Raw genomic sequence first — 19741 nt, 5'->3', positions numbered from 1 at the left:
AGTACCTTATCAACATGTTCCCCATCATCATTGCCCATATTACAGCCATTTTCTTTGATGGAATAATAATAACGGCTTGAGTGGTGAGGAATCGTAGATGAGTAATGTCGGGCAAAGACTTTCCTCAACCCGAGGATCAATAAATATTTTACCACATTGCGGCCATTTTAAACTTATTGCGAAGTACGCACATCCCCCATTACGTGTATCGTACGTCGTAAAATGCCGGTTGGTAACTTTGTAAGAAGTAATTAAAAAGATTCAATAGAATATTTCATTTTCAAAACCAACATAGTTTTGTATTGATAAGTGACCATGTCAAGATAATATCACAAAGAAACGACACATAGTACAATCACAAACTAAACGACATATCGAAAAATGCATGCGCTGCGAAATGAGTTGACGTAAAAAACTCTCAAAAAACGTTGACATGTTTGTAACCTGGAGATTTTGATTGAGTTTGTGCACCAAGATATAACCATAATTGCGAGACGAAAAACACGAGCGCCGATTGAAAGCGAAAATAAATCACGAGCACAGTTATATTTCGCAATTACTAAAAAATCTGTAACTCTGAAATGAACACCATTTGGATGAAAAGAAAAGTTACAAAAACAAGCGAGCCATGATGTTAAAGTAAAGAGGAGATTTAATAGCAGAAACAACATTTTTTTCACAGAAATACTGCCGGGTTTTACAATAACAAGTTATCTACAGAAACGGCACAAGGACACAAACAAAGAAAATCAATTGCAGCATTGGGTAGGTAATCTTTAAAAAGCAACCACAGAAATTGAGCTATTACTTCAAATGCTACACCCGCTAAGGCAAGAACGTCAAGGGGACACTTACACGGCTGTTTGATTCAGATACTGCTGCAGCTTGTCGTGGTCGTAGGTTTCGAGATCAGAAGGAACGGACGGTCGCTTAGATGGCCGATAATTAAATGGAGCAACTTCTTGGACGACTCTTCTCAAGGGGGAAGTAAAGTTTCTCCCCACGTCACCCTGGCTTAGTTTTGTTGAACTTTCCTGGACCTGTATTATAAAGATTGCTGTGTTTAAAACGGTGTAGTCGCTTGCTTAGAGATGGTTAGCAAATTTTTGAGGTTGAAGTGGTACATGTGGGTTATATGACAATCTAAACAACATACTCTTACACATGCACAGCACTATAATCAACATTCGACAATATGAAGTAATGACAAAGACAAAAAAACGAACATGCGAAAAAAGCATGCGCCCACTGTACCTCATTTAGTGACCGTGCAGACACAATCTGACCTGGGGCCACGGAGAAAGAAGGTTTTCTGCCCTTCAGTGACTGATTGTTGCTTGATAGAGAAGTTGCAGAGCTTTGCCGGCTCCCAGACAGTGATTTTGGCGCAACTTTTCGAGCGTGGGTGCTTGAAGAGGTAACAGACGAGTTGGATTCCAGGCTTATCTTCCAATTTTGGGAAGTACTAGATGTGCTGGGTTTCGAATTGATGGTTGTCGAAACGACACCAGGTTTTAAAGCATTTGCTGACGATTTTGAACTTGGAGACTTGTTGACAAGCATTCTTGCTTTTGAAGACGGTGACTTAGGAATGTTTTTGATGGAGCTTACAGTGGGATAAATCGTTTTTCCAGCCTCAGGTTTTTGTCTGAAAGTGTCCAGTGATCCGCTGCTTGCATTGCTTGCACTACTACTTGATAATGACAGACTGGACAACCGATTGCTGCTAAGTGGAGGAGCATGTCTAGGAATTTTGGAAGTCTTTACTTCTTTTGAAGAAGAAGGTTCTGATGACACGCTTGGAGTTTTGGGATCCTTATGGCCCTTGCTCTTGGTCCAAGTATTCGAGTTAATCTTGGGAGGACTTTCGTCTGAATCTTTTGAATGATCTGATTTCTTCTCTGATAAGGAAGAGTTTGATTTTTCAGCCTGACCTTTCCTGGATGATTTTCCTTGGCTGGATTCTGTAATGGTTTTATTCTCCTCATTGGGAGACAGGAGTTTCTTCAGACCTTTCCATGACATCTTACTCTTGCCACTGCTGGCACTCCCACCAGGTTTCTTTAGTTTCTTGCTCGATTGAGGCTTACCGTTACCAGCTTTGTTTGCTTGACTGTGACGTGAAACACTCCTCAGCAATGCGGGGCTTGGTTCCTCTTGTATGAATGTACCTTGCTTGAGTAAAATGGGTCTGGTGCCGACGGGTGTAACATACTGTCCAGCTATAGTGACCGGCACAAACTGCGTGCTTTGGCCGTCGCACTGAGCCAAAACCATATCTCCCCTTGCCGCCATGGTAACAACGCCGTTAAGCATGGCGTTGCCACCATTCATGTTTATCTGGCGCATTGGTGGGTAGAGTTGGGTGATGTAGGGTTGGTAGCCGGAATGTGCACTTCTAGAACGCACCGGCTTCCTCTGATCGTGGGTGACGCCGCAACCAGATGCCATTTGTTTTGAGCTGTTTGACATTGGGTGTCTATCGGACCTTCCTGGAGGCACGTCTTCAAGTTTTCCCATGGAAGCCGAGATGGGTAGATGCCGAGAGTGTGAAGGATAGCATTTATTGCAGGGACTCTTGCTGCTCCCGCTGTTGCGATTGCGCTTTTCTTTGCATCTTGCACTCGACGAGTCACTCGAGGAGTTGATTTTTGAGCGATTTGGGCAGTGAAGATTCTCGCGCACTTTCCCAGTGATGGGGCTCCTATAAACTTTCTTCCCACCTTTGACAGCCACAGGCCTATTCTCGGAAGAGCTCAGTTCAGATGACGGTTTTCCCTTTACAATTCTAGGGTGACTTTGTTTTTGAGATTTCATCAGCGACTTTGCGTCATCACCTAGCACCATCGAACCAACCGATGCATCGGAGGTGTTGGAATCACCAATGGATGGTTGCTGTGACAGACGATAGAAACCATCACTGGTTTGAGTGTTGGGTCCAGCGGAGAGACTGAAACTGGTACTTGGTTGATCAGGAGATGACATTGAAACTAGCGACAGGGGACTGATTGCATTGAGCTGTTGTTTTTGCACAAGACTGGCTGCAGCTGCATTGGCACCACGATGCACAATGTCCCAGTCGTCATCGCAGGGAGAATGAAAGTTTTTCGCATTGATGGTGGCATTGGCGGTGGTGCTGCTACTTGGCTGTTGACCTTGGTACGAGGGGTTGTTGCTTTGCGATAGAAGCAGTTGCCGCTAGAACGAAAAATAAAAGAATAGTAAGCAACGTTGGTGAAGAAGCAAAGACACACAAACAAGTTATTTCAGTGCTTTTACTTTGTTTTAATTTATCAATGCCACAAAAACCGGTAAAATTAGGAACTTGGACATGAACTATGAATTTTAAACGTGTATTTATATGAATAGGCAATTTACAGGAGGCAAAGCAGCAGCAGGGTCTCTTTTAGGATCAGGAATCGCAGATGAAATACAGGCATTCAATAGATCATTTGCATCTCCATCGGAATCGATGTCAATTGAACTTAATGAACTATTGTTACCAGTACGACAGATAGAAGCATCTTCAGCCTAAATGGAGAAATATTAAGTTATTTATATATACTAAAAAAAATCATTGTTTTTATTCAATTTCAATATAGAATGATCATAATAATCTGTAAATAAAATTAAGTTATCAACACAAGTCCTACAAAAATATATGACAATTTTAACTCATCTCATACCAAGTCGTCAACAGCATTTCCGACATCATTGGACTGAGGCAACTCAGGTCTAGTGGATTGTGCATGCGATACGTGTTTGTCCTCTGCTTTCTTTCCTGCTACACCGCTTGTTATCAAATTACGAGAAGTAAGAATGCCAAGATTGGTTAAGTCCGGGTCACAGGGAGTGACCTTGGTGTCGCTGTCAATCGTGAGAGCACTAAAGGTAGTGTGGCCACTCACTGAACCTTCAGCGTTAAACTTTTTGATCTCATCTGCGTGTGGCAACGATGACATATAGCCTGCATCTGCACGTGATGCAATCTGGTCTACCGTGCTCAAGGTCATGTTCGTAATTTGCTGTCCAAGCTCAACTAAAATCGCTTCACTGTCATTCGTAAGTTCACCGGGAATAGGCGCCGTGGACAATTTCATTGGATCAGATGATGATGCGTTTAACTTTTCAGACATCTGTTTACTTGGAGTGGAAGGTTGATTGCTAATACTTAGGTGTAACTGTTTTTCTGCTGCCCTGTTTTGTAGGGCGCTGAAATTGTAATTTTCTGTTCCAGACTCGACAGTCAAATTGCTGAGTGAAGTGGAACGAGACATTTCAATCGGCGTGCCTTCGGTGTTATAAGTTGTTGGTCTGCTTTGGAGAAAAGCTTGGACTTTTGACTTGTTGGACATCATAGGGATGGAGGAATTCACAAATGAATCCGTTGATGAAGCTGGCTCCCAGCTGGTTGCTTTATCTGAAACATCTACTTTATCTGTTGTTCGGAGTTGTTTCTTCACACTATAGCTATGGCCGAGAGTTTCAACGGTTTTCATGATGTGCCGGGATCGTTGGCCATTGGCAATAATTTCTTCTTTTTCCTCAGGTTTACTTGGAATAGTTTCTTTTGCGAGTTCTCCGCTTGAATCATCTGCTGCTGGCACAGAGGACATCTTATTTTCAATGTACTGCAGGATGTCCATTCCGTTAAGGCGATTGTTTGCTGCTGCAATTCTTTCACTTGTGTCATATTTTCGAACGTGGTTGGACACACGCTGACCAGAATTCCTGTTAGCTGTCGAACTCTGGCTGTTCTTAAGCGATGGTTTGGATGACTTGGAAGGGGTGGATTTTCGGCTTTGTGTTTTTTCTTTATTTCGACTGCTGCTACTGTTGCTTTTAGTGGATTTCGAACCATTTGTTCGACTTGATGACCTGAAAAGTAGATTTACAAAACTGAAAACATAGCAGCTGAAATAACAAAGACTTACACGTTAACTTTTTATATGATATTAGTGTACTAGGAGCAAATAAGGTTAAGGGAGATAAGAAGGAAAATAAGAAGGAAGGTCCATCAAGGTTTCTTTTGCAAGTACAATAGTCTGTTACTAGTATAATAAGCATTGTCATAAACCAGTTTACTTACTTTTTTCTTGGTATAGCAAGCTGGATATACTGTTCTAAAAGATCATTGTCATCACTGGAAGAATCGAACAAGTCATCAAGGCTGCTATTTTCTTCAACTTCATCTGCATCAGTTTGTTCCGCATTAGCATTATTTGAAGCATTGTCATTTTTCAAGTCTGTAACACCTTTCCTCATCTTCTTAGAGGAATCATTTGAGGGAATAAAAACTCCACTGGATGCTGTGTTTGTTCTACTGACATTGTCAACGGTCTGTGAAGAGGTTGGCATACCACTTAGTTTGTCTTTAACCTCGTGGGCTTCAGATCTTTCAAAACCTCCGTTGTGTGAATTTAAGGCGCTGATCTCACTTAAACATGTCATGGGAGAGAATGTCCCATTTGTGTTGAACGTCTTTGTCTCATCGGTTGTGGGGAGGGAGGTTATATAACCAGTGTCAAAAGGTTTTCTTGCTTTGCTTGTCATTTCTGGCTCTTTGTCTTTCATTGTTTCGCTATGTTTATTCATATTAAGCATGTTTGGCTGCTCTTGGCTTTTCAATTCGTGAGTTGATGTAATTGATTTCTCAGCTTGAGTAGACGCTTCCTGTTTAGAGGATGAGGATGACGATGGCTTCCCTTTGCTGCTTGATTTTGTGTTTTTGCCTGAAGCCCCTTTGGACGACCTGCGAATGTATGAAGAATCACTGTAGTTAACGTAGTCAATGTAATAGGTATTATTGTATGCATACACACTGTGGTGAAATGAAGTGTTTTTTATGAAAATTTCTGAAAAAATATTGTTTAGCATTAGATTTTAGAGAATATGAAAGCATATATAACACAGCTCTATAAAATAAATAATAACAAAATACGTCATTTACTTCTTTTTCGGCATCGCCAGTTCGATGTACTTTTGAAGCAGGCCATCATTGTCATCACTTGAACTGTCGGAAAAATCGCTGAAGTCACTTTTGTTTTCTTCTGTTTGCTCAAGGTTGGAGATATTTCCATCTGGAGAATGGAGAGAACTGCTTGCATTTGCGGACAATTCGGTAGTTTCACAGCTTGAAGATTTTTTCAGTTCCTCGTTGCCCTCGGTACTACTAGGTTGAGCCTGTTGAGATATTGGTGGAAGTGGAACAGAGGCCCCTGTTGCTGAGGATCGACTGGCATACGAGTTCCTGTTTGAAGCAGCGGAGCATCGAACTTTCACTGGACTTCCGCTTTTCTTTTGAAATCCTTGATTGTGGGATTGAAGAGCACTTATTTCACTCAATGATGTCATCGGAGACAAACTGCCTTCGCACACAAAATGCTTGATCTCATCATTTGTCGGAAGCGAAGTCACGTATCCTGCCTGCATGATCGCACGGCTTCCAGCATCTTTCAACTTGCTCGAATCCTTGGGTCTGCCAGTTTCTTTTGTGTCTTGGATCTTCTGCTTACCGTCGTCCTCTTTTGTATATTCCTCTTCCTCTTGGCCGAAAGGTTTCGAGCAAAGAGGACCCACTTTCTCATCATCTATGGTTAATTCACTGAAGCTCGTTATCACCGACATCGCTGGTTCTTCATTGTATCGCTTCACTTCATCCGGTCGGTTGAGCGTTGCAAGGTAACCGGTGTGCATTGCGTGTGCCTTTTCAACAAACTGCGGTCCGGATATGCTGGTTAATGGAGGTTTGGTTGGTGCCGTGTTCTGGTTTATGGCATTTTTATCTAGAACCTTTTTAGCAGGAATATTCTGCAGATTCGCAGAAGAGGCGGCATGGACCGGAAACTTTTTCATCTCTCGTGAACTTTCTTGAAGAGTGCTTGGCGATCTGCATCTGCTAACTGGCATGGACTGTCCTGGGCTATCGGGGAGTTCACTTGGACTTATCATCCCACTCAACATCCTTGAACCCGGCTCACTTGTGACGTCACTGTGGATGGAGTGCGCATCACAAGAGTCTAGAGATGAACGGGAGCTGCTTGGGCTGTACATCATAGGCGTGTCTTGATAGAAGGGAGTTCTGGGAGTCATGATGCCGCTGTGACGAGCTGACTTTGTGAAGTAAGGTCCAGGAGTGATTGCTCCTGGCTGCGTTTCGAACTTATCGTCCTCCTCGTTGGTAAAATCGTTTAGATCGTTCGGTTCCTCAATGTTATTGATGTGATCTGTATGCTCATCCATTTTGCTATCAGTTGGTTTAGCTTGAGCACTAGTATGCTGGTCATTGGTGTCACAATGTAAGTCACTTAGAGAACTCCGAGTGCTGAAGCATATGGGGGTATCTTCGACGTGATAATGTTTCACTCGCTCTTGGACCTCAATGCTGCTAACAGGGTTGGCAACCTTCACTTGCGCGCTGTCGACAACTTCAGGGTATCGCTGCATCATGTATTCGTCGGCTACTGGCAGATGCTCATAAAGTTGCTCTTCCGCGTATATTGCACCGAAATTTGTTGGCGTTTCATCAGTTTCAAAGATTTCGTCGTCGGCGTACAAAATTCTCTGCTCAACAGATGGATCGATTTTTGGATGAGTTGGAATTTTACTGCCACCGTGCACTTTGTCTGTGGATCTTGGAGCATCGGTGATTCTTCTGGTGTGACAGACAGAAGTTGAGCTGGCAGAATTTGAAGGTTTTCCAGAATTTGCGAATTTGGTATTGGGGACTTGAGATGGTAGAGATTTACTTCTGTTTTCATAAACGACTGCATTTTGTGCGCGTGGACTCTGAATGGCCGGCGTTCTACTTTGCTCATCGGTAAATTTTAGACTGTAATCAACAGGCATGTCATCATCTTCCTGCATGCTGTAATCATCATTGACATGGCGCAATTTTTCAACCAAATCCGTCGGCATTTGCGAGGGACTTAAGATTTTACTGCTATTGCTTGAACTAGTTGATGATTTTGAGTCTTTGGATTGCCAAGCAGTCGTGTCCACAGTGGTGTTGTTGTTGTTTAAATTAGGCATGCTTCCATTGTGGGACCATGTCCTAGCAGCTTTGAAATCGGAACGAGAACGTGAATGATACACTGGAGGTTTCACACCGTTAGCATCATACGATGGGTGAAGTGTGGTGTTGTTTGGATGATTGGAGAAGGCAGGGGGCAATTGAGATGCCGTGGAGGATTCCATGCCAGCTCTGTATGGACTTTCATTGATGCTGCAACTATGTATGGTTCTGCTTTTATCAGATGATGCACGGAGCACGTCAGTGGAGGATTTTATTGGAAGAGTATTATTCATCTTGCCGGCTGCCTCCCATGCAGGGATCGGTCTCCTTGGGGCAGTCTGATGAAGATTTCCCAGGCTTCCGGAGGAATGGATGCCAGGTTGTGATTTCAGTTTGGCACTTGAGTGTTGTCCCTATGGAAGTAAAAAATTGAAAAAATTATGTAATTTTACAAGATTTTGAATAATTGAAAATTTGAAATTTAATTGCAAAAATATAAGCAATAATGTAACACAGCTCAAAGAAAAAACAAACAGAAAAAATGATGATGAGGTTACAATTAAATGAGCAGTGACCATGTCAGTGATGACAGCAAAGAATGTAAATTTAAACTTTCCCAAAAGTACCTGCATGCTCTGATGCAGAGACGAAGATTGTTGCTTACTGCTTGGATGTTGAGCATGATGTCTAGGTGAGAAATTTTCTGATAGTTCAGATGGCTTTAGGGACGTTACTTGGTTTAGTTCCGTTTCCAGCTGTTTGAATTTCCGCACCTTAATGACGAGTTGTATTGGTATCATTATGAGGGATATATGAAAAAATAGCAATTTATAACAAAACCATTCACAAACTTACTAGTTAATTTGCTTTTGCTATTGGAGTTTTACTTATTATCGACACAATTGTACATTGTTACCTTCAGTGATGGCATATCAGTCTTTGAGCTTTCCCCATTAAGCAACATAGATGAAAATTTCGCAGGGCGATTAGTTAAAAGGTTTCGTAGAGCAGCGCTGCTTCCACGTGAAATTACTTCATGTTTTGAATGTATCAGCGTTCGTAGCTTGCCAACTGCCCCAAGATCCCAAAGTGTTTGCTGGTCTGTTTCATCCCTGTTTGAGGAATTTTATCTACTTGTAAACAATTTCGCTAAGTAGGAATTATTTCATAGCAATTATTACACAAAGTGAAAACATTAAGTGGATTTATTTTTAAACTACAGGTCAATGAACGATACAAATAATCCAAATAGCCAAAGGCAACAAAGTTTTCAAGAAATGGGCGTTATGACATACATTGCTGAAAGATTCCACAAGGCGCCACAAGCATTGCTGACTATGGTTAAGCTCGGTGAAGCCAGCTGAGTGAGTAAATGTTGGAGACAATTGTACTTTCGTAGAATCTAGGGTCGTAAAAGAAATGGTTAAACAGAGAATATTACCAAATAAACCAAATTACCATTACATTCAACGTGACACTTTCATACAGCACCTTACGATATTCTGCATTTCTAGTGATGACGCTCGTCACATTGCGAAGAATGCCACTGCCACTTTCAACAACATGTTCGGTCTTTGACGGGCTGTGGTATGTCAACGTTGACACAAGAAAGGCCAATGCACCCTGGAAATGCAAAAAATATATTACATTGATTTTAATATCTGTGACTGCATAGTAATAAAAGTGATTCAGATGCTGTATTAGTAGTTTTAGGAGATTGTTTTGTTCATTTTTTGGGTCATTTATAGGTTGAGAGGATCACTGACAATGTTGTTTGTCTACCACTTAAAGCCACAATCTTATTATAGCATGCTGTCGACTTCTACTGGCTTTGTTACTGACTTCACGATCAATAATCCCACATAGCTGTCAATGTGGGAAATTGTTTTGCAGAATAAAACCAAGACAGGCTTAGTACAAAGATTAAGAACTGTAAACTTTGACAAAGATCAATCTGTTCATGTAACTTGGCTTCCAAAGTAAACAAAAGGCAAGAATCTGACAAAAAATATCAAAAGCGCAGAGAAGCTTACATCAATAGAACAAATGTCCTCCCGGTTTTGCGGGCAGTGCCCAGACAGATTCCACAAGGCATTAAGCGTGCTTTTCAAAGTGTCTTCCCGTTTGACATGGATCACGCATTTCATGAGCTTCTTCACCACTCCTTTCTGCCGTAAAACCTCTTGCACCTGCTCATCAGCTTGCCATGAGAGATTCCTGAGTATACTTGCCATTGACTGAGGATGAATTTTAGTAATATTTATTTTGATTTATTAAGAATATATTTTATTACAGGATAACACGGAAAACATGAAACATATTTAATGTTAATCTGACATTGAATAAAGTATTTTAAAGTATATAGTAGATATATAGATAGATAGATATATAGTAGTATATTAAGGTATATATAGCAGAAATTAATAATTGACCCAACATTGTTATATAACATATCAGACTGATCTCTGCCTGTTAAGACGAAGGTTAAATTTTTGGCATAATGATGTTTTTACATTTAAAATCAAGGCCTAGGATATAACAGGAATTTGTATAACACAAATCAATAGCGGACAATATTACAACAGCGAACAATCATCTTAACTGCGGTATCTAAAGCTGATTCAGGTGTTTGGCACCTAGGATGTATAATTTTCTTATCATACAATCAAGTCTAGACAACCTCCAGTTAAGCAAAATACTAGGTTGGGCATGAGTTTAAAAATGGATTATCACTTAATATAACTACAAATCAACGATAGTTAACTAAGCCTTAAATAACCATTATAATAAGAGCAAGCCTTTTGCAAAGTTGTCTAAAATCCGCAATTAATCAAGAAACATTATGGAAATGATGCTTCACCTGTAATAACTCAAACGTTCCCTTTGATGGGAAATTGGCAGGGTTAGTTATATAGCAGTTAATGTGTCATTTTCTCACCAAGTTCAGAACATGAGACAAAAATTATACGTTAGCATTTCCTACCTAACAATCATAGTGAAAAGGAAATAAAGGCAGTTCTTTGGTGAGAAAAGCAGCAGACCAAATTAGATTCTTTTGAAACCTTTCTAGCCAAAACACAAAATAGGCAGCCTCAGACATACACAAAAAAAAATTCTGCATAAGCCCCGATATAGTCATCCACCGCATTTGAATTATTGCATAGCTGAATGACAAAAAACATCTGTGACATAGCCCTGGGATTAGTGTGTTGAGGTTGGGAGTGAAGCGAAGGTTCGGCCTTCATGAAAACTTAATGCCAATATCAGCGATGACAATGGCAGGCTGTTAAATTATGCATAAAAGGGGAGGGGGGCATTGATTTTATGCGGGACAACTAGAAGCAACTTCTACAGCTGTGGCATAACACAATTCTTAATGCAGTTGTATTACTGTTGTTACTACACTAATCAAAAGTAAAGATGACAAATTGATTGGACAAAAGTTCAGATGCAATTAATAATATTGGAAATGTGTCAGACAATCAGACACTTTAAATAACTAACAGATAAACAATAAAATATATTATAGCCACTAAAGAAACAATGTGCAGAAAATCAACTGTACCTGCTGTATTTCCTCAGAATCGCTTTCAAGTTGATCAATAATCGCATCAAGCAACCCGTTCATCTTGATTACTATCGTCTTTAAAAAAATGTTTTGCATCAACGACTAGATTTCACAATAAAATACAAATCACTTAAAAAAAAACAGATCAACGTTGCTGTTCAGTGCAATATTCGCTACATAATAATTAAACATGACAAGCATATTGGAAACAGATATTATGCTAATGAGAGACTAACACTCCAATAACTCTAAGCTAAGAAAAAAATTTAGATAGAAAAAAAAACAGATATATACCATGTTTGGCCTTGAATTTACATCATAGATTGCTACATGTAACGCTACAATAAGTTTTATGACCTAAGTAGAAACACTCACTTTGTTTGCACAATGGCCAAATGTTAGATTAATTATTATAAGTCCAGCGTAATGCCTTAAATGGCGTGACCGATCCTGAGCTGGTGAGTTATCAGCCCAATGTTTGGCAAGGTGATGATCGAGCACTAAAAGCTCAGCAGCACAAAATAATCCGCCCAAATCATTGACAGCCCTGCAAAAAATCAATGGCTGTAATGCAAAGCACACGTGGGATGTATTATGAGACATGTAACATAATCAATGAATGTCTTACTCTCTGATTGGTTTATGGTACAACATCTGCAGAACAGTTTGAACTGATTTAAGGAGTCTGTCGCTTATAGTTGGAAGTGGGCTGTGGGGTTGTTGAGCGGTTTCAGACTGTTTAAAATCTTCTTGATTAGTACTTGACTGCTTAGGAGGGGCTTTGTTTGAAAAGAAAATGATGTGCTGGTAAAGTGCCTCACTGTGTTCTCTGATAACTTCAAGATGGCTTAGTATTTGGAATTCCATGATTGCCTTCTCTTCATTTGTGCCAGATGCAACTGAATTATCAGATTAATCACGATTACTGGTAATATGAAGAAAACTTGATTTTCTCAGTTTCTGATACTATTTAATATGAATAAATTGAACACCAACCAATATTGCGAAGTGCTTGAGAAGCTATTTTTCGTATCTCTCTTCCTTTATTAACTTCCTCTTTTCCAGGTGGGGGTCCAGCACCATCAGGAAGAAGACTCCCGTCATGCAAAAGCTGCACAAGAAGTGGAAGACAACCACCATGCCTCATCGCACGGCTGCTGTCCACTGAAAGGCTGAGAGAATGGAATGTTCGACTCATTTCTTCAGGGTTATTGGAGCCCAGCTTTGAGAACAGGTCTGCTGTGCCCATCTTTAAAGAAATATAAAGAGTGTGTCGTGCATCTATTACTCGGATGTCCCATGAATTCAATAGAATAAATGGGCAAACCGACATATAGTGGCATATAAAACAAATGCAGCGGAAGCCGCTAAATGCAACAGCCTTGGGACAGGACCACTTTGTCCGTAATACTCAAGTGATCACAAAAAAAACGAAGAACAACCGGACCTGGATTAGCAGAATTAACCACAAAATAACATCAAACACAAAATAATAATTTATACTAAAAATTGTTTTGGTCTATGCCAAGAAATCGAACTCAATCAACAGTTATGTTCTCACAAACAAGAATATAACTGACTGTGTTATAGGTTGATACCAACCCTCATATTACACACACTAAAAACATATCGCATAAAGGCAGAAAACTAACATATTATGCAGAAATGAAAAAGCAAAGAGTGACATCTATGAAACTAAATGAAAACGCCCAAATGCAATGACACAGTGCACGGTAAAAAATAAAAAGTGAATATGATATCCATCCACACAGGTCTGGCTATTTTAAACCTAGAGATTTTATATGGAAAAATTTGGCACATTACCAAAACAGTCACAGCTACATTAAGCGCCTTCTATTGTATTGCAATCACGCATCAAAACTTATTATGAAACCTTTTTTTTTACAAAAAGATATAGTATTATTTAAATTCAAAAAGATTTACCTCCTGGTTTGTTATTGCACCAGACACGCTGTTAGATGGTAAAGAGTAACTAAGCAGAGCGTCTCCAACACCAGATGAAAATTGAGAATTAGAATTGTCAGGTTCGAGGTTAGAAGGAGAAGAAATAACAAAGCAAGTTTGCTGAGTTTGAATGGACCTGTAACAATTCATGTACTACTGAGGTTAAAGCTATATAAAATTTAGAAAAAAAATCTTTCAAAATCCTTACGTAATTTAATTGCTTTGAGTAAGAGATATAGGATAAAGCTTTCCAGTGTTGTTTTGAAGAACACTGCTGCATTTGACTCCAAGTTAAATTTACTGGTGCTTTAAACACTAACTTTTTTAATACAAATCAATGCATTTTTCATAAATATTGACGGCACAATACTATTAAGCCACTTTAACAAATTCAGGGCGCTATTGATAAATAATAATTAATCAGCCTCAAGTGATATCAATAAAAGATAATTTTACCTTGACCAAGCTCTTTTAGCTGAATCAGCAGGTGTAGGGGCATCGGTGCTTTCTTGATTTGTTGCTTTAAATGAAGAACTACACTTGGGTGTTTGAGTGGAAATATGACAAAGAAATGAAGAACCAAGGTGGAACACTTCGTCTCTTTCCACAACCCCACTGTCTGTAAAAATGATCAGAAGGATGATGAATTTGCTTCTAAACTGAAATAAATGACTAAGCAAAAGCAATATTTGACTGTTAGTGATGGTTAACGTGTCATATATTCTGAGCTCGGTTAAATCAATCATTTTTATTTAACCAGTTTCGTGTGATTTCCTGCTTGAAGGCGATTGATCACACAAAGGATAGGACAACGACTTCAACTGATTTTCAGTGTGGAAAAGTTGATTGTACAGTTTGAATATTTCGTGTTCAATCTTCTGTATTTCCCTTAGCCATTCCTATATGCAAGGCAATAAATCACCACTTGAAGAATAATAGCCTAAATGTAGTCAACATGTTTCTTTCTACTAGGTGTTAAATGAAAAAAAATGAGTAATTTAATGGTAAAAATGAGTAATTTAATGGTAAAATGAGTAATGTAATGGTAAAAATGAGTAATTTAATTGTAACCTGTATTCGCTGCTGCATCATAGCCGGGGAACCTAAATCTTTTTCCATCATTTCACGAATTTCAAGAATACCAGCTTCTAAATACTGGCGAGTTTGCTCAGTGGTTGGTGAAAAGGGCTGTCATAAATCAGGTTAATGTTTATTTAAATGAAATTTTTATCCAAAAACATATATTCATAGGATATCTCACATCAAACTTCTTCAATTCTTGTATAGGTTGTTTAAATATTGATGCAATTGCAATGAAAAATGATTATCATTTGCATAAATTTAACCACTGATATCTATTCAAATCTTGATCTGATAAAAATAAAGGTTCCGTAAACTACATAATATTAAAGTCAAAAAAACTTTAGCAAACTGAGCAGTAAGAAATCATATGTGATCAAATCATAAATATCTATCATATGTGTTGTATTTCACTAAGAATTGTTTTTTGGCCAATATTTTTAGTTGTTGAACATTATAAGTTGAGTTTGGAAGTAGGTTTCAGCATTTTGAAGAAAACGCAAACAAGCCTTTTACTGGGTTAACAGAAATGCTTTAGTGACTAACAATAGAAAGCAAACCCATTAATCCCGACCCACCCAACAAGAACAACTACTGCTTTCAGTAGAGAAGTGGACTGAACACAAAAATGTTGGACTATTTATTGTTAGTAACTCTAGCATGACCACAGCCACTCAAGTAAACAAAACAACTCAAAATGAGCAGAGGGCCATGAGCAACAACAATGTAAGGCATTATTGAAAAACAGTTTTGTCAGACATATTCAAGTTACATGCGCTTTTCACATTTTATACAAACATGGAAAAGGTACTTCAGAATCAAAAATGTTGCCACAATCAAATGTAATATAAAAATAAAAAAAGTTATCTAACTCAGGTTAGAAAGCACAATAAAACGAGATAATTGAATTGTTTGGACTTAAAGCCACAAGCACATACTCAAGCAAAGCGCTTCTCAAACTGTATTCCGTGATACAAATTATTTCTGTAGTCCATAATAACAGTTACTATGTATACTAGCAATTGAATTGAGTTATTATGATGGAACAACAACGAGTCCTCAACCTTATATCAATCTAATTACAGTGTGACGTAATGCAAAGTCAAAAATCCCTGCAATGACGTTACAAACAACAACACTCTACGATCTAACAATTGCAGCGTTTTTGATAGTAGTAGGCTTACTTATACTAAAAGTCGTTTTTATTTCCTGTTTAGTTATAAAGCTAGCTAGTTATATGAAATATATGTGCACCATTTACGTCTGTATTTCTTAACAAGGTTGTATTTGGGTACAATCCCGACTCCAACCACCCCCTAAATAAGCCTTTTTTTCTTGGTGTTCCGTAAAGAGAAATAACAAACCTTAGTGTTCCGTGGCTAAAAAACTTTGAGAAATGCTGTTCTAGACTATAGAAATATACAGGCCTACAACAATCTGTATTCTAGATTAGTATTTAAAATACCTTGTCGTTCACCTGATTTCATCATATAGCCAGTGAAACTCAAATAAACAACACATCCGGCCTATAAATTTTTGTTCAACCAACCTGTTTATTGTCAAGCATGTTGTTTAACTTGTCGTTCATATTATTCAGTTTCTTCATATAACGCTCCTTGTTGAGTTCCTCACGTTTAAGAGATTCAAGAATTGCAGATCTGATTAGTTTTATAATTAGCAATAATGTCAGTATATATGTCGCAATAACACCACCGATTGCAATAGTATAGAATGCGCTTTAAGCTGAATGTGCATTATATCAGAATAGAGTACACCGTTTAGCCATGGCGTATATAATTACAAATTATACATTGACCATAAGACTGCGGAATTTTCAAGACAATTATTTTGAATTCTGAAGTCCGTCAAACACACAAAAATGTATTATATAAGCTGGAATACACTATCAATGGGCTACCAAATTAAATATTAATTGCGTTTTGACCTAAATACTATACCTTTGCGCTTGTAGGTTATTGATTTGTTGTCTAATCTCTGCTGCAGGATAATGCATGGCCGCCTGTCCTAATGGGTCGCAAGACACAAGACCAGCATGAGGAACAACTGGAGGGTGCCTGGATGATGCAGCCATCTCTTCAAAATCGAAAAACCCCACTCGACCTGGTACATTGTTGCTTTGACTTTGACTCTCTTGTGAGCTTAATGTTGGCTGCTGGTTGATGGAATTTCCCAACATTAACACCATTTCCTTAAATTGATAAAGTCAAAAAGTAAGCATTTCCAATCAAAGTACCACAAATATACTGCCTTTATGGGTAGGAAACACTGATAAACCAAATACAAATTGCGCAAAACAAGGTGTCTATACATATTTCACAATACGTATTGCTCAATTATTGTTGAAGACTTTTGGTATCGACAATACATGCACATATACTTGTAGGGTGTATATCATCTGAGTGACAGTATTTGAGTGAAATTATTTGAGTGACATTATTATGACATAAATTATTCATTCGAGTGACATAATTAACCCTAACCCTAACCCATTACTGTAGTTTGAACAGTACTTACCAATGTGTCACTCAAATGAACTGTCACTCAGTTGATCAACTACCATACTTGTAATGGTGCAGGATAAAACATGCATATACAAATAAACCTTTAAACTCGATGCTTCAGACTCGAGGCTTCTGATATGAGATGTGTTGGTAACAAGTTCCTTTTTTAAGGTACTATTTTCGAGCTTCAGGTTCTCGACTTGCTTTAGGAGATGATCATATCGAGACAGTTGCACTGTTTCACCATTCATCATGGCAGAGTCTAGGACAAATAAATGACACTTGCAAATGATTTATTCATTACGTATACAAATATACAATACAAATATAATCATAACGACTGGTAGGCTATGTTATTATCAAACAAGCGTTATGGTGTTGCTGTAATCACCGTTTATCTGTTAAAGTCATTATTCACAGAACTTTCTATAATCTGATGGCACACATCTGTAGTTTATGTTCTATATAGGTTACATTTAAATTACCACTGGAACAGGGAGGCCCTTTGGGATTGCTCATATTTTCTTTACCACTATGTTCAGACGAAGTTGACACCGGCATGATGAAAAAGTAGAAAGTTGGAAAAAATTGAAATTTGATTATGTGTTACACATACATACTTTATTGGGAAAAATGAAATTGTGATTTGTTTGTAGCATTTGTTCCAGTACCATGTCAGATTTCTTCAGACAACTTTTAGGTCTATCCTTTTTTGTCTTTGCACAAAATACACCATAATAATAAAAGATAATTTACATATATATAACCAATAGAGTAAAGTGTGGAACCTGCATGCACGAAATTCATAAAAAGTTACAAGTCTCAGGAGTGTTGCGCAACACTTTTTACGGTGATTTGGTTTTAAATCAACCTATTTTGTTACTCTTTTTGCCATCTTAGGCTAGAACTACAGGCAATACTGCAGTGATAACTCTAGCGTTTATGTTTAATTTTCATTTTTTATGTTTTATTTAAACACTTACAGTGCAGGACACAGGTCAACACTAATCTGTGAAAGTATGGAAATAGCAATACTAATCTGTAAACGTGAGGAAGTTTTGGGGGTAATTTATTCATGAAAACTTAGGGATCGGTGGGGATTAGTTTTAGGTTAATTTTGTCTTGTGACTTCCTCACGTTGTCCCATTACAGTAAAGTTTAGCCTATCCTATGAGCTACTTGCTGGACTGCAGAGTAAAGCCATTTTCAGCAAGATCTTCTGTGCGCCAAGCAATTAAAATGACAAGTACAGGGACAAAAAATTTTTGTATGCACTTGAAGTGCGCTCTGACGGCTTTAGGTGTGCAACTACATAATAATGTGCACAGTTTGACTGATTCAACCCTAAATCACTAAATCAATTATGAATTAAGTGTTTAGATAAGTTCAGTTTAAGTCATTGACTGCAAAATTTCACCCCTAAATATTGCCTCTTTAGCCAATAGAAAACAGTATCGAGAGTACCTGTGCCAAACTCTACAGACACCAATCTGCTGGGTTACTGCCCTACTGGAAAGTATGTATGATATCCCAAGTTTCTAGAACATAATTGCTCTATATATTCATATTCTATGCAATAGGCTACTGGGCTAAATAATATGTTGGCATTACATTCATTGGTGCATTTATCCGGCGCACTGAAAGCAAACTTTCCAGTAGGGGGCTACTGCTACTTCAGTTCTTCGTGCCCTGGCAGTCTGCCAGCAGGCAATGCGTGGCTGATGGTTGCCTATATCTGTGTTATCATTTGGGTTTTTGGGACTTGTATTGTACGATTATATGTGAAATCCGCGGGTCTAGTATGCAAGTGCACAACCACAGGATGCTTTTGTATACTATAACTAGACTCTCGGCTACCCAAATTGTGACGTCGTCTGGTAGTGCACTTGTGTACTAGACCCAAATCAAGCATCAACCAATCAATCAATCATCATCACTTGTAGATCGTAGGTAGTTAACTTTAATATTAAACGTCCTGACGTAAGAACGTACAGACTCCGGTACATCTTAACATAAGCAAACCATCATACACTATAGGCTATAAGACCTAATCTTTTACATGTCACCAGCGGACTAACCTATTCTTTGTAATACCATTGAAACGGCTGAAGGATAAATGAACCAACTTGCTAATAAACATGCTTGTACAAGATAAGATGAGCATTAAACGTCTCGACAGTAATCCTTGAAAAAGTAAACAATACTATCACGCACTAGATTTTACGATGCTTTCAAAGAGTCTGAAAGAGAGAGGATGGTTTCCTAGCGCCTAGCCAAGCCTCTGTCCTAGCATGTCTGTCGCTTAAAGTTTGAGTGAAACAGGTACACTAGGACTCGTAATTTGCATGAGTAACGACTAAAAAAGCAAATTGGATAGAAGCAGGACTAAAAATATGAAGTACAGCACAAAAACACAAAAACAAATTTTAGAACCGTGGCTATTCGATCAGAGTTTCATTAATTTGTAAACCAAATCAAACCAACCACTTGGAAGACAATTTTTTGACAGATCAAAATACATAGAAAAAAATTTACAATACTGAATGAAACAGCCAAAGTTCAATAAAAAAGCGGAAAGGTTGTGGCGTCCTC

General features: G+C 38.6%; 1 protein-coding gene across 4 annotated transcripts; it reads right to left on the bottom strand.

The window, feature by feature from the left end:
• Nucleotides 1-272: 272 nt before the first annotated feature.
• On the bottom strand, nt 273-19366 carry LOC143460114 (uncharacterized). 4 transcript variants are annotated; one of them, XM_076957507.1, is made up of 23 exons: nt 19228-19366; nt 17251-17411; nt 16586-16836; nt 16177-16285; nt 14619-14735; nt 14305-14446; nt 14004-14166; nt 13527-13683; nt 12579-12831; nt 12211-12481; nt 11958-12129; nt 11580-11657; nt 10048-10251; nt 9506-9637; nt 9310-9416; nt 8931-9126; nt 8641-8787; nt 5951-8427; nt 5090-5752; nt 3687-4878; nt 3379-3531; nt 1255-3198; nt 273-1040 (listed from the first exon to the last, which is right to left on the bottom strand). In XM_076957507.1, the coding sequence occupies exons 1-23, from the start codon at nt 19244-19246 to the stop codon at nt 852-854; spliced, it is 9297 nt and encodes a 3098-aa protein (XP_076813622.1). In that variant the 5' UTR covers nt 19247-19366; the 3' UTR covers nt 273-851. The 4 variants fall into 4 exon arrangements, with proteins under 4 accessions (XP_076813622.1, XP_076813621.1, XP_076813623.1 ...); XM_076957506.1 differs by lacking the exon at nt 19228-19366 and adding an exon at nt 17635-19175; XM_076957508.1 differs by lacking the exon at nt 19228-19366 and adding an exon at nt 17770-19175.
• Nucleotides 19367-19741: the final 375 nt, after the last annotated feature.

This window comes from Clavelina lepadiformis, chromosome 5, assembly GCF_947623445.1.
Source record: "Clavelina lepadiformis chromosome 5, kaClaLepa1.1, whole genome shotgun sequence".
NCBI classification, from domain to species: domain Eukaryota; kingdom Metazoa; phylum Chordata; class Ascidiacea; order Aplousobranchia; family Clavelinidae; genus Clavelina; species Clavelina lepadiformis.
This window is presented reverse-complemented; position numbering and strand designations above follow the sequence as displayed.